This window comes from Condylostylus longicornis, unplaced genomic scaffold, assembly GCF_029603195.1.
Source record: "Condylostylus longicornis isolate FDR11 unplaced genomic scaffold, ASM2960319v2 ptg000049l, whole genome shotgun sequence".
Taxonomy (NCBI): Eukaryota; Metazoa; Arthropoda; class Insecta; order Diptera; family Dolichopodidae; genus Condylostylus; species Condylostylus longicornis.
In genome coordinates this window covers 7,770,355-7,786,998 of record NW_026578018.1, presented here as the reverse complement: position 1 = coordinate 7,786,998, position 16,644 = coordinate 7,770,355, and the positions used below count along the sequence as shown (strand labels likewise).

The 16,644-nt window shown below is 20.8% G+C and overlaps 2 protein-coding genes across 2 annotated transcripts; one reads left to right on the top strand and one right to left on the bottom strand.

Moving 5' to 3' along the window:
• The first annotated feature begins 1,118 nt into the window (after positions 1-1,118).
• LOC129611486 (acrosin-like) lies at positions 1,119-2,952 on the top strand. Its single transcript, XM_055524664.1, has 2 exons — positions 1,119-1,843; positions 2,915-2,952. The coding sequence occupies exons 1-2, from the start codon at positions 1,168-1,170 to the stop codon at positions 2,950-2,952; spliced, it is 714 nt and encodes a 237-aa protein (XP_055380639.1). The 5' UTR covers positions 1,119-1,167.
• A 1,111-nt stretch (positions 2,953-4,063) lies between these two features.
• Positions 4,064-16,417, bottom strand: LOC129611485 (homeobox protein H2.0-like). Its single transcript, XM_055524663.1, has 4 exons — positions 16,321-16,417; positions 15,783-15,858; positions 4,372-4,576; positions 4,064-4,276 (listed from the first exon to the last, which is right to left on the bottom strand). The coding sequence occupies exons 1-4, from the start codon at positions 16,415-16,417 to the stop codon at positions 4,100-4,102; spliced, it is 555 nt and encodes a 184-aa protein (XP_055380638.1). The 3' UTR covers positions 4,064-4,099.
• Between the last annotated feature and the right edge of the window lie 227 nt (positions 16,418-16,644).

Sequence of the window (16,644 nt, the reverse complement as noted above, 5' to 3'; positions counted from 1 at the left end):
TTTGATGAAAATAAATATTTGTTTTCCTGGAATATTTCAACCTTATAAAGCAATTTTTATATGAGTTAAATAAAATTAACTATTTCGAATAAATTTCCTTTGGAAACTAAATTTCAATTTTATATGAAATGGTTGCTGGGCATCGCCGTTGAAATTTTAAATCGATAGTTTTTTTCATGAAGCCGTTGAAATTTTGAAGCGTTAGTTTTTTTTCGTGAGATAATAAATGGTTGGTTGTTTATTTTTAAATTTTTCAAGTAATGGGATCAGTAAGATGAAAAAATTTTTTTTTCAATTCGATATGAAAAGTTGAAAATTTCTCGCGTGCCAAGGAAAATTTGAAACGTGCCAGTCTTGGCACGCGTGCCATTGGATTGCCATCTAGGTTCTACTAAATAGCCAAAATCTTTTTTTTATAATCGGAATTGTTCAACGCGTACGCGAAATCTATTTTTAAAGTATAGTACGTTTTACGAAGATGGAAAATTTTATTATAAAATTTAACATTAATTTGATATAATCTACATACACTTCAAAGGAAATAATTATAAAATATGAATAACTTTTTAAGCTTGTCGGAATTAAAAATTATCTGTAATATCTTTAAGTTGTATTTAATATCAATATTCTTGAAATCTTAAAAAGCTATGTTAAAAAAATTGTACATTATCTAAAATTTAAAGTACAATGTATAATTTTTCAAATTACTTTTCTGATTAATTTAATTAAATCGTAAAAAGGGAAATCCAAAATGATCAAATGTTACGCACTCAATTTAGAAGTTATCAATAAAAGCTGACAATACCAATCGGACTAAAATTATCGAGCGCATAGATTAAATTTTTTTTTTAACAATATTCAAAATATGATAACTGCCCTTTTTTCTTCTTATGAATTCAAGGAATAAATTCAATATAAAAGTAAGTAATTTTCGTTTATTAAAATAGTATGCAATTTGTATTCATAATAAAAATTACTATTATTAATAGTAAAAATTAAAATTTTTTAAAAAATTTAATTATACTTAAACAAATTATTGGCAAATAAAATAATAATATGATTTTCAAAATAATTTCATTTTTAATATTATTGGTTTCTGTTCAATCATTTAATATTAATGGACGTATTGCACAAGGATATGACGCAAAACCACATAGTGCCCCATATATGGTATCAATTCAAGTAAACATTGGAAATGGAAAATATCATCATTCATGTGGTGGAGCTATTATTGATTCAAATTGGATATTAACTGCTGCCCATTGTTTACATGATGATGAAAGAACATATAATTCAATGTTAAAAGCTGGACGTCATCATATTAAATTAGATAATGAAGAATATGCACAACATAGAAAAATTAATTATTATAAAAATCATGAAAAATATCCTGGTGGAAGTGTTGTTGCACCATTTGATATCGCTTTAATTCACGTTGAAGAACCATTTAATTGGACTGATGGTGTAAAACCTATTTCATTACCAAAGATACAAAATGAAGTTGCAACTGATTGTGCTAAATTATATGGTTGGGGCTTATTAGCAGAAAATGGTAAATTTCCTGATGTTTTACAAACTGCAGATTTACCAATAATACCATTAGAAGTATGTAAAAGTAAAGATGTATTTGGTGAACTTGTACATGATACAAATATTTGTACAGTTGATCCAATGGGAATGAGTGCATGCAGTTCTGATTCTGGTGGTCCATTAGTAAAAAACAATAGTATTAATAATGAATTAGAAATAGTTGGTGTTGTTTCATGGGGTCCACCATGTGGTAGAATGGATAATAAAAGTATATCAGTTTTTGTACAAGTATCATCATTCTTAGATTGGATTAGTAATGTTAAAAATGATTTTGAAAAACAAAAATTAAATTAATTGTAATAATTATGTAATTAGGTATAATTAAAATAAGAAATGAGAATTTAATGTAAGAAATTTATTTATTAAATAAAATAATTATAAAATAATTAATATAATTTTGTTTTATACATATCACTTACATATATGTAAAGGACTTATTTCAATATGAGTAAAACCTTTAATGATGTGTTTGAATTGTATTATAGCTGATCTCTACATCTTTATATGAACAACATACTATTTGACTTTATATAGAATAACATACTATTGATTCCTATATTAGTTCAACTACAGTACCTACAGAAATTTAACTCTCATTACTAAGAGAGTAAAATTATATAGATTTATTATTTAAAAAGTATTTATTGTTCTTTTGAAGAATTTCACATTTTTTATGATTTGAAAAATATTTTGTATTCTGCAAAAATAAGTTTCTGTAATGAAAACTACAAGGTAAAGGGAGAATATTAAAATATTTGTTGAAGAATTGTAAAACTTTATTTATGATTTATATAAGTGAATTCGGCCCAATTATTCTTTTAAGGTCCAAAATTATAAAAATTTTTAAATAATTAAACTTTATAAGTCTTTGAATAGGTTTTTAACTTCTTCTGAATTGCATATGTACATACTTATGTTCACTCGGTACCAAATTTTAAAATACACAGATCTGATTATTCCACAGGTCTGATAAAATGAGATGGCATTTTTAATTTAAAGATATTTTATAAACCATTGCGAGTATATTTAATTGAGTTCAGTAGCAAAACTCTAGGGCACTTCAGGGATTATTTTTGCAAATTTTTCAATTTAATCTTAGGTATGTACTTTCTTGCATATGAATGAACGCAAAACGTTTATTGATTACCTTTAAATTCTAATTTACCTTTTAAATCTAATTAAACACAATAATTTTTCGTATATTCATTAATTAATTAAAATTGCAAATTAATAATAGGTACTTATTAATTAAAAGCTGGTACCCACCTTGAGTCTTCTAACACGCTCAAAATTTTATTAAAAAAAGAATTATTAAAATTTACAGTCTCAATACAGTATCCACTTTTACCATTACCACAATAGTAGTTTTCAAAGACAGTTGAATGGTAAACCACAATAGTAGTTTTCAAAGAGAGATGAACAAACAATAGCATGAATTTCAATTTTTTCTCGTAAGTGTAATGAAAAAGTAAAAATTCTAATTTAAGTTAAATTAAACCTTTAAGAGCTAAAAAGTATTAAAATTAAATTAAGAGTTTAAAATAAAATATGTGTATTAAAATTTGTTTACATTAGATATAATTTAATAAATTTAAATTACTATAAGCAATCTCTATTTCTTTAACTATTTACGAAGTAGAAACGTGCTGATTAAATATCAATATACGATATAATAATTAAAATTAAAGGAACATTTCAATTATTATCGTATATAAAGGTATAAGTGGCATGGATTAAAAACTGCTTTAAATAAATTAGTTACGATTTCGATCAGCAAAAACATACGATATTCGATCAGCTTATTATATTACTAAAAAAGTATGTAAGTACATTTTAATTAAGTGGAATAAAAATAAAGCAAAAGAATATTTTTAATTTAGAATTACTAATTTAATATTAAAGTTTTTTTTATAAAATATTTGGTCAGCATAATTTTATTTATTGAGTACATATATAATGATTAAATTCTTTAATTTTCGAAAAATTTCATTAATAAAGCTTTAATAATTATTTGAAAATTGCAAATCAGCAGTTTTCGGTATTTTTCAATTTAAGAAAGTGGGTATTAATTTTGTAGAAAACAAAAATAAATAATTAAGTATTTGATTTGATAAATATTTCTTAGGAATTTAAAAATTAATTAATAAGTTTAATTTTTTTACTTATTCTTGTGGTTAAAAATAGTATTTTCTGATTTTACTATAGGTTTTTGTTGAAGTTATACATAAATTTAAAACTAAATTATGACATTCCTGCAAAATGACATTCCCGTCGGTAACTTAAAACATGAAGTTATTCTTAAATAATGTAAGGCTACAATTTAAGCTCTTATAAATGCCTTTTGCTCCATTTTAATTTAGTAAACATTTTTAAAACCAATAAAATCAAAACAAAATTGAAATGCAATTAAAATAACTTTTTTAAAACATGTTTTTCTGTTTTCTAATACATATTTAAATTATTTAAAAAATATTCGATTTATAAAAAAAAAAAAATACATATATTCATTTTATTCAGCTACTACATCAATTTCATCTTCATCTTCATCACTTGATGTTCTATTATTGGTATCTTCTATTCTTCTTAAATTACATTTAAAATTTTCTACTTGCTTTTCTTGGCCACTCTTTAAATTCTCTTGTGTATGCCTCCATTTCATTCTTCTATTTTGAAACCATACCTTAACCTTAAATCAATTAAAAAAAAACAAATAAATAAATACACAATATTATTTAAATACTTAGAAATTCAAAATATATACATATACTTATATATAGATACCTGTGCATCAGTTAAATTTAATCTATTAGCCAATTTTCTTCTATCCGGTTTTGTTATATATTTTTGTTGTTGAAATTGTATTTCTAATCCTTTTCTTTGTAAATTACTAAATACAGCTCTAGACCATGAACGTTTCCTTTTACTATTATTATTATTAGAACTTGTTGCTATACCACCATTCTGATGATGTTGATTTATATTATTACTATTATTATGATGTATTGAATTATTTATTAATGTTGAATTTGATCTAGATGAATTCGATAATGTTGAAGATGTTGTTGATTGAGATTGTTGTATTGTTGTAGATCCTATTTGACAATTATTATTATTCATTTGTAATGAATTTGTAAATGATTTTATATTATGTTGAATATTATTTGATCTATTAAATGTTATATCGGTTGGTTGAAGTGATTTAAGACTATGTAATGGATTCATCATATTAAATTGATTTGCAAGCTGATGAAATTTTAATACTGTTTGATAATTATTTATAATATTGGCAGTTGTTGTAGAATGTGATGATGCTTTTTATTATATATATACATATATATATGTATAATAAATCAAAATGAAATAAAAAAGAAAGAAAAGAAAAAGAAAATATTGTTAATTTTAAAAAATTTTTATATTTAAATGCTTTTTTTTTTTATTTATTTTTCTAATATTAAATTATAATTTATGTGAAAAATTTTTAGTATAATTATTATTTATGTTTACACAAAAATGATGAGTTTTTGTGTAAACTATACATAAAAATGTTTAAAAATTATTTATTAATAAATTTTTTAAAAATTCTCTTTACATTTTAATAATATAACAAAATTAAATTGAACTATGGTATGGAATGTGCCGTTAGGAAATTTTATCATAAATCATATAGAGTCCCTAAATGTATATTATACATACATATATAGTTAAATTAAAGCTATAGGAAACCTGAAACACTATAAGAAATTCCAATTCTCAATTATAATTACATATATTTATTATAATCTCCCAACATACATAAATATTAAAAAAAAATTAATATCAATCAAAAATAAAACCGTTCTATCAATTTTAATAAGAGTACAAGAATTATTTTGTAAGTGTTATACTAATAATAAAATTGAAATATTACTTATACATATTCACAAACTGTAGATTATTTGTAAATTAATTATATGTACATACATTTGCCTCCTATTTTTATATATACATACATTATTTTATGTAAAAATATATAGACTTATTACCAAATAATTTTTAATTTTTAAATAAGAATTTTTTACTATTTCAAAAAAATATTTCATTTCAAAGATTTTGAATATTGGCAAAAACAAATAATATTTTTGTATAAATAAACTTTTGTGTTCCATTTAAAACTATATATGTAAATCCTTTAAATTACTCTAAATATATAACATTCTAGCTGTATATAACATTGTGTAGAAGAGTATTTGAGATCATAAGTAAGGCATCTTTTTTCCGCTAAGATGACTTCATATTTCTATATGGAAAATGAACATCAAATCCTCATTATATAAATTATTATATTGGTTACAGTTTTTCCATAGTAATATGTATAACAGAATTTTTCTGTATGTACGTATATAAAATAGGACTGGACTTATACAAACTATACTTAGTTCGAAGTCGTATATTCCCTCAAAATTAATATACATAGCATTTTATTATTTATTAATTATATTAGAAAAAAAAATTTATTGTATTTAAAGAAATACAACCATTTCTGACCCATAAAGAAGTCTGTATAATACTGTATTACAAACCATAGATCAGGCTATAATATTGAACTTAATATAACAAAATTAATAACAATATATATATATCAATATATTGCTATAATTAAAAATATAAGAAAAATCGTTTTTCATAACCAATTATCAATTATGTGCCTATTGAATTTTTTTTTTTTATTTTTTTTTTTTTGAGATATCAGTTCGAAATGTCATTTTTGCTTGGGTCTATATAGTGTCTATAGTATCTATATGTGTAACATATTATATCTAGGTATATACACTCATGAATATATAAATTTTTAAGAATAATAATATTTAAATTTTAAAAATTTCCTTTCCATAAATAAGACTTTCTATACATAGTGACACATATGTACATATATAGATTTTGATGTATCTGTGTACAATAAAGAACCCTAAAAATCTAATTATAACACTACTATCGATCGATGTATATACTTATGTATGTATGTATATAGTATTATCAAAAATTATTGCCCATATTATTCACTGTTTATTTGTTTAAAATGTTACTCGTATTTTTTAATATTAGAACAATAAAAAATATTTTATGCAAAATTTGCTTTTTTATATAACATTTTTTTTTTGTCTACATCAATAAAATTAAAAATAAACAAATATGATTTTATTATATTATGATTTTTATTTTTTTTTCTAACTGATATATTTAATTAACATAATAATAATAATAAAGAGAATTGATATTTTATATCCTGTGTCAATATAGCAAGCATATCTTTTAATTTTTTTGCCCAAAATGTTTATTTTAAATACATATATGTATAACAAAAATTTAATGTGATCTTTGATTTTAAAATTGGTGTGTATACCTAAAAATGGGTATTAAGTCACAAATTCAAATTTTATTTGTTTTACAACACAAAAATATTAAAGCCATTATAGAACCATAACAAAAAACAAAAAAAAACTGTTATATTGTTTTTATTTCATGGTCGAATTCATTTTATATCTTTGTTTATAAAAAATAAACTAATAATAATTATTGTATAATTCCTATTATATTAGTTTTTGTATACATAAACATTTGAAAGAAAACCTCTCGTTTATAATTTTGAAAAAGACCTTTATAGTTAAAAATTTACTTTAAAAAAAAAATAAACAAAGTAAAAAAAATACAAATTCATTCAATTCTCCTTCAATTTTTATTTGATTTAAAATATTTTCATTCTTAAGAATTGTAAGAATTTTTTGTTTTTTATTTCCACGTATAACGTACATACAATTTAATTATAATATGATTTATCTAAAAATTTAATATAAATTATAATTTATTATCAACTCTAATTCATATACGTACTCGTATACATATATTCTATAAAAATATGTGTATAACACATTATAGAAAATAAAAATTCTATTTTTGTGGTCGGGGTACCAGTCATCATAAAATAATTTTTATTTTCTATTTGTATAGTATCCCAAAATATATACCATATTCTACTCACATGTCTAATATTATAGCATTCAATTATATTTCAAAAAAAATTTCTATAAGTGGCATTTTAAGACAAAAATGTTTCTACATATAAAAAATATGTAAGTGATTCTTCCTGATTATATTTAAATATTATTGTTATTGTTAATATGAAAATTTTAAATTTGTTTGTTTATACAAATAATTTTAAAATAAAAAAAAAAATTATAAAAAATCCTTTTTTTTTTAATTCTTTTGTTCTTCTATTCCAAAATCCAACTGTTAGCAACCTTAAGTGTATAAATATACCGTACATACGTTTATATTAACAATAATTTGTTCGATATTATGCGTAAATTACGTATATATATGTGTGTGCATGTACATTAATGTTGATAAACAGAAAAAAAAACTATTATATTATTTTCTTTGATCATTTGAAAATCAATTTTTTATAATATTTTATTACTTTTTATTACAAATAATAATTATTTGTTTTAATTATTTGAAAATTATTATTATTATTGTTATAATTATTATTGTTATATATTATTATTTGTTTTCTTAATCTAATTTTTTTTCGGACAAAAATATTTTTTGTAATAATTGTAAGTATTCAATAGAATTAAGTTTATTTAAAACGATTGTGTGTATATTGATACCATACACACAGACACAAAAAGTTTATTATGTATATAATATAATAAATATTACATTATGAAATGGTATATAAAATTGAAATCAATCTCATATTGAAGAATATTATGTAATTTTATGGTATAGTACATATTTTATTAAAATTTTTAAAAAAATTCAGAATAGAAAGTATAGGCAATTTCTTTTAGATAGTACTTGAAAATTTATTTCGTAAAATTACTAAACTGTACTGTTAAGCAAATTATTTACTATTGTATATACAGAACTACAGGTTATCGATATTAAAAAACATTATGAAATTTGTTACAATTTATAATTTCCGAGTATACTTAACTCTTGTTCGTTATTGCTTTTAAAAGATTTTTAAATTTTTGAAATTTTTTTTACTTTCTAAAAGGTGTTTCAAAATTTTTATTTGTTATATTAAAAAAATCAAAATTTCTTTTTCAAAATATTTTTAATTATCTGTATACATTCTATTGTGAAATGGTTTGCTATCATGCTACAATCATATCGGTGGCTAACTGGTTATGAAAGTATCATTTCAATCAATGCTTTTACATAGCATGTAGATACATCTAACATAAAATGAGCAATAATATCAATATAACACCTTATATTAAATAGTTTTATTTACTTCATGTATATTTATATGAATATATATATATATGAATGACATATATATCTATGACACATGACATATACATATATGTCATATGTCATAGATATATGTATAGAATATGACATATATATGACATATATATATATATATATATATATATATATATATATATCTATTACTATAAATGTTATATATATAATATATATAATTTTTAAAATTATATATTTGAGCATTAAGTATAAATATATACGTTATAAATTTATGTAATGGCCTATAAAAGGATTTGAGCACTGAATAAGGTCTTTGATAATACTTCTAACTACATTTTTTTTTATTCAGTTAAAATTCAATTCATATAAATAATATCAAATGACCTTTTATTATTCATTATTGACTTTATAATAATATTTCTTCTACAAATTACTATTTCTTAGAAAATATTGGGTGTCTGCTTATAAAACAACATTTACAGTGATCTCCTGATATATGTACTAAACTCGTTTTGTTGCTGCAAAAAGCATAGCAAATTTGTTATCTGTATTTAAATTATAGGTACATCTAAAACTTTTCGTTTCAATGAATTCCCGTTTGATTGTAAAATTTTACTATTCTAAATCAAAAAAACATATGAAATTATTTTCGATTAATAAATTATTTATTTTGAAGTTCACATTTCAAAAATTTTTTTTAGAATTTTAAAATTGAAAATGGTTTTCATTACTTTGTATCGAAAGACATATATAAATGTCTATTAATTTTAATTTTTCTTTAAAAAATCTAGAGAGGTAATTATCAGCATGCGACTGTATTGCAAACTACTAAATATAAAGCAAATAATGAAAAAGTATTTTTTTAATGGTTTTTATCAAAAATAAGTTCAGTTGAGCAGAAGGTAAAATAAATTCGTACTTCAATAAGTTTTGTGATCCTTATAGCAAATTTTTAGTAAAGTCCTTTAATAGCTCTTTCAGAAACAGTTTGCTTTAAGCTTCTATCTTTTTTTTGAAGGGAAGTAATTTAATATTATTATCGTATATTTAATATTATTAGCAAAAAACTTGAGATAATAGAAATTTCGTGAAAATTCGTTAAAATCCCTGTATCTCGTAAACCGTTGAGATTTGACGCCTATAGTTCTGAATAAAAATTTTACTCATTTTTGATACCCTAAATGATGATACATATATAATATATACCTAAATATATATATTTATTTGTATATATTTTAATATATACAAATTCTATATACAAATTACCTATCTACATTTATTTGTGAAAGTCAACTTCATTATTCTAATTCAAATTTAAATATGACTTCTATTTAATAGTGTTAATTGCTCTAATATTCGGACCTTGCGTTTACCCTTGGTTATATATAATCTTAAAAATTCTAAATAATTTTAATTGGAATGCTTAATTTACATATTTTTTCAAATATTTATACATAAATAATGCTACTAATTGTATTATAGGAATTTTGTTTACCAATACATTTTGTTTGCGTGAATATATTTTATTACATGCAAGTATATATACAATAAACGTGTATCGTATTTAAATTTTAATATTAACCATTATTATAAATTTACATAATATATGTGTGTAAATAAGATATATACATAATTATATTCAATTGAAAAAACTTTATCAAAACACTTTCTTTTTGTTTAAAAATATTTTAATGAACTTTGTTAATATACTGAATAAATATTATAAAAATTCTAATATTGGGTATTTACTTATATATATCGCTAATTAAATCGAATAAAAAGTTTATTTACATTCACATTTCGTTTCAAATTAAGTTGTTTTATTTACCATATAGATTTAAATGTAATATATCACATTATATATATACCTATAATATTATAACCTATGCAAGAATATAATATATATATATGTACACAAATGATTTTAAATATATATTTAATATTATTTTCTATTTAAAATTATATATATCGCGCACCAAAAAACAACATGATTACATTTTAAAATAATAATAATTATCGTTGTTTATTTAAATTTTTTTTTCTTAATTAATTAGAAAATTGAAAAAAAAAATTTAAATGAATTAGAATATTAAACGGATTTCGCCTTCAATTGATATATATATATATATATATATATCAATTGAAGGCGAAATACATATATATATAAATATATATACATATATATATTGTTTATTTATATTATGGTATATGTATATATATATATATTTTGTTGAAATTTTTAATATTAAAAGAATTAAATAAAATATATATATGAATAAGAAATATAATTAAGCTTAAGTTTTACCACATGTAAAATATGGTAATTTAAAAAAAAATCAGATGTGAAATAATTAATTTAAAATGATAATTATTGAATATATATGCATGTAATATGAAATTAACATGATCCGATCACTATAAATATACGTGTTCCGCTTTGTATATTTTAAAAGGTGTAAAAATTTCATACAAAATTTACAAAAATCAATACGAGGGGCAATCAATATATAAATGAGAGGGTAAAAAATGCAACTAATTTTAAAAATTTAATAAATAAGTGTTAAGATATTGAGATTAATATTATAGCGTTAAGCATTTTTACTATATCTTAACTGTAGAAGATATAAGTGTTTTTTAAAATCTTTTTACTTTTTTTTTCAAATCCAGGACTCATCTTGTTCCACAGTAGCTTCTAAGATGTAACAGAATAAGTTCTATAAAATTGATAGAATTTGAAATTGTCTTTACATTTAGTTTTATTATATTGAATTATTTTTTAAATTTTCAACAAAAGAGGAATATTTTTATTCCGTAATACCGTATTACTGCATTTCGGAAGTTAACCTTAATAGTTCCCTTAGGTTTAAATATAATGATAACAGTTTAATGAAATAATTTTCGGATAACCATATTATTTTGAACTTGAAAGAAATTTTAGTATATAATATTATAATTTTCGAAAAATTTATACTAATTTCATTTTCTGGAATTCTATTTGTATTTCTAATTAATTTTGTTAAAGCATATAATGATTAACTTTTGGATATCAGGACGATTACTATTAAAACTCTTCTTTTTATAACTTAACTAAATAAATAGAAAACTGATGATTAAATTTGGGATTAAAAATCTAGAGGGAAAGGAGTTACAAAAATATTTTATTCAAATAAATTAAAATGTTTATCATCAATTGTTTAAAATTTGAGACTAATCCGAATTGTTGTGTAGAAGAAAAATTGCTTCGTAAATTTGTTAAAAAATACTTTGAGATAACTGTTAATTTGAATTAGGAATCAATTTGCTAGCTTGTCATTTATTTATGGTTAGTTATATAAGAGTAATTCCTAGACATTAATTGCTTTAATAGTATTCATAATTGCTTTTATAATTGTTTTGCAAAACTACAATTTAATGTCAATTATAGTGACATGATGTATCAATTATTGTTGTTCATTCAGAAATTTTTTTAATCAAAGTGCATGATTTAAAATCAGGAACGTATATACTAGTAGATAATCTCATTTTTAATTAATTTATTAAAAGGACTCCAACAAATTTCAGAAAAAGTTGTGAATGGGAAAAATTTTATAAACACGCAACAATGTTTATAGAATTTCACTTTGTACAAATTGTATATACAAAGAGTTCTTTTAAATTACCCTCGTATTTTTTTAGGATATGTGTACAAGATAAAAGCAATATTTAAGTACAATAACTTAATTTGAAGAAAAAAAAATATTGTTTAAAAAAAAATTTTTTTTTCTTTATTTTTACTTGTTGTAATTGCAATAATAACAAGGAAGAATACATTAATTTTATTTAAAACCATAGATAGTTGAAAATTATTTTAGCATTTGGTTTATGTTAAAAATTAAAAGAATTTTTTTTTATTTTTATATTTTTTATTTTTCATTTTATACCTATTGAAATTTTGTAAATGTTTCAATTATAATATTATAAAAAGTGTAAACATTTTTCTTAAATAGTACAAAATATTTCAAGTATAATTTTAAAAATGATGATTGAAATCAATTTACAGATCAAGGAAGATGTTTGGGTGGGAGTGTTAAATTTGTTTTTTTTTTCTTCTTTTTTTTTTCCATATACAAATATTAAAATTGTAATAAAGTGTTTTGTAAAGCTATAAATATTATTAAAATAGTTGTGTTGTTCCTTTTATTCTTCTTTATAAATTGTCTACATATTAATATTGTAAAATATTTTTTGAATAAGAGAGAGAGAAAAAAAACCAATAAGATTTTTTTTATATAAACACACAACATTATTTGTTTATGTATTGGAAATTTTGTATATATACATATATATATACATTATTACATACTATTTATATTGCTTATATCTGCTTATTAATATTTATATTATTTCTAAATTACAATATTGCTCTTGTATTTCATACTATAATCAGAATTGTTATTATACACGATATAAATTAAGATATTTTATTTATTTACGAGAAAAAAAACTACAAAAAATTAATTTTTAAAATTATTTTTTGATTAAGTAAGGGAAGTAATTTTTTTAAAAAAATTTTATTTATTCATTTACGCCTGCAACAAAAAATATTGTTATGAATACTTTGTATGGATAGAAAAATTTTAAGTTGTACAATATAATTTCATGATATTGTATTCATATTAATTTTATTTTTCTATAGAATGAAAGCGTAATATTGAATTCGATTGGCTTATTGCTAAAACTAAACCATAGTTACAGATTAACGGTATATTTTTTTGAAAAAGGGATGATCATTGCTATATCCGTGCTGTTATAAAAATTAATTGGATCAGCCAGCATGCTATGGACCGACATTGTCAAATAGAGAAAATAATGAAATAAAAATTTTTTTGATAAATATTTAAACTGCTAAAATTTGAGTAATCCCTGATGCCATATATGAAAGAGAAATTTGTAAAAAACTCCTTTAAAATAGCAATTAATTTGCAAGCTTGGAGAGGGATTAAGCGTAAAAATTTTGTTTTAGTGAAATAATTTATTGATTACAAAGTATTTGTATACAGAATTGCAGCTTTATACCTAGATTATAAGTTTTGTAAACAACAGGACCGGACCGAAATTAATTTGTTCTGGAAATATGATAAAAAAAAATACACTACACACATATCCTTGAATTTTATTACATGCAGAACATTGAAATTTATCTAAAAATTTTACACTAATCTAATAATATTAATAATCTATAAGCCCATTGAAATCGTAACTTACTCAGCCGTGTTAAAAATTAGTACATAAAACTAATTTTAAGTATAAAATTTCATAATCGTATTTTAATATATGTATATATTTTCGTACAAATTAATATTTCCAATAGGAAGGTGAAATTTTGAAATATTTCAACTAATGTAGATATTCACGAGAAAGTCCTTATTAGGAAATTTTCATATCATATTTAATATCTTTACCATCTGACACAGGAATGTACTAATACTTAAAAATTAAAAATATAAAAAAAACCGCTGAGACTGCCTTTAAATCCCTGAATTTAGAAGCTTTTGAGCTGTGAACATTATCTTTATGCAAAAAATTTACTTATTAATGAAGACCTATTAAATGAAATATATCAGTGCACTTGGATACGAGACCCCTTGTATATATGGTTGGGAAAACCTTTTGAATAAGTCAATTTATTTTGAAATGCACAATTTTTAGATAATTGTGTTGGCTACTTAAATTTAAATAAGAAAAAATAGTCAAATTTCAAACATAATCAATAGCTTTGATAATTTAATTATCATTTTGTGATTAAACTTTTAATTTTAATAAATAAAATTATCATAAAAATTTTTGATATGCTTTGATTTGTAAATACTAGAACCAGGCCTTCAATTAATTAATTTAATCTAATCTAATCCAAAATTTACTCAAAAAATTTTTAAATATCAAATTTTTTCCAAAAAAAAGAAACAAATTTTGATTTAAAATTTTTACCATTATAATTTAAATGAGTACTTTATTGCGTGTATTTTTTTAAGAAAGTTAGTGACTAATATATACTTAAGTTCTAAATATAGAAATCTTCTCGATATTAAATATTTCATGTGCTCTTAAAAATTATTTGTACTTTGTTTAAACAAATTTTAGTAATAAATGGCATTTTTAGTAATTCTTCTTTTGATTTAGAACTACGAGATATTTTGAGCTATCTAGAGAATTTAATTTATATCGTCGTATCGTATATAACAAAATTTTTTACTCCGATTTCTATTATGATTTGAAGTTTCCTGTTGGATAAGGTAAAAATAGTTTTTTGGGTTCAAATTCCAAGTTCCTGTTAAAATGAAATCTTGTATAGTGATTTTTGGCTCATTTTGAATCTAAGAAATTTTTCAATATGTAATTTAATATCTCAACAAAGAATATAGGTCTATCTACTTCGTTTGCTTTGTTATGCTAACATGTCGGTTGGCTATCATAATTTTCATATCATAATATTATAAATCTTAATTTTTCTGTATTAAATTACTTTTCTAAATATCTAATTCAAAATGGAACTATGTATACATAACATATGTTATATTTTAATTGTAAATAAAAATTGCATACTGATGGGCGAATTTATTTATTCATTTTCCTTTTATTGCACCTATACTATGTAAATGTAAGTAGTTATGTATTATAATTATATCAACTAAGGACCCTGCCTTTCGATTTGTGGACAATATAAACGTATTGATAATTTTGTTTTGAATTTTGCAACTATTTAAAGCTATTTAGAAAATTTTATTATTTAATTAACGGGGTTTTTCGTTGATAAATATTTTAATTTTCTAATTTTATATTATTTTATTTTATTAGGATTTTAGTTTAAGTAATTTTTAATTTTATTTTACAAATTAAAATATAATTATGCCTTTTTTTAATAAAAAAAGAAAGCTCCGTGTGATAATCATTATTTATACTCACCAATATTATTTGATATCCTTATAGGAGTTGGTCTTACAATATATTTTAAATCATTTATGAATTTATTATTATCTATATCATCAATTCTATTATGATCATTTTGAAATTTTTTATATTCTCTTATTTGTTTATTAATATTATTACTATTATTATTATTGTTATTATTATTGTTATTATTAACATTAATATTATTAAAAATTTCATTAAATTGCTCAAAATGTTTACAGCAATCATAATTTATTGTTGAATTAATTTGTTGTTCTATATTATTATTATAATTATTATTAAAATTAATATTATCATCATTATTATTATTAATATTATTTAAAATTGAATGACAAATTATATTTGATGATATATTATTATTATTATTATTATTAATATTTATTAATCGATTATCATTAAAATTTTTATTATTATCCGTTTTTAATAAACGATCAACACTAAAACTTAATTTTATATTTTTTTCATTATTATTATTATTATTATTGCTAACATCATCTACAATATTATTATCATCAATATCATTATCACTGTCATGATCTTTTGTTATTAATGTTGTTGTTCCTGTTGTTGCTAATGTATTGGTTATTCCCGATAATGGTGATGATGATGATGCAGCAGTAGCCATTATTATTAAATTATTGTTATTATTATTGTTATTATTAACATTAAAATTGTTAATATTATTTATCATATTATTATTATTATTTGATATAATAAGATTATTATCATTATTATTTTGATATTGTAATTGATATTGAGAATTTGTTTGTAATAAATTAGTGTTATTATTATTATTCATTTCAAAATCATCTGTAAAATCAGAGATCTCTTCCTTAATTAATGTTGCATTTA

Coding starts and splice junctions, on each gene's coding strand:
- LOC129611486 (XM_055524664.1), top strand. CDS start 1,168: ATGGTATCAATTCAAGTAAACATTGGAAATGGAAAATATCATCATTCA. Junction 1,844..2,914: donor ATCATTCTTAGATTGGATTA/GTAATGTTAAAA, acceptor TAAAATTTACAG/TCTCAATACAGTATCCACTT.
- LOC129611485 (XM_055524663.1), bottom strand. CDS start 16,417: ATGGCTACTGCTGCATCATCATCATCACCATTATCGGGAATAACCAAT. Junction 4,577..15,782: donor ATATCAAATAATATTGGTGA/GTATAAATAATG, acceptor TCATAATAATAG/TAATAATATAAATCAACATC. Junction 4,277..4,371: donor TAAATTTAACTGATGCACAG/GTATCTATATAT, acceptor AATTGATTTAAG/GTTAAGGTATGGTTTCAAAA.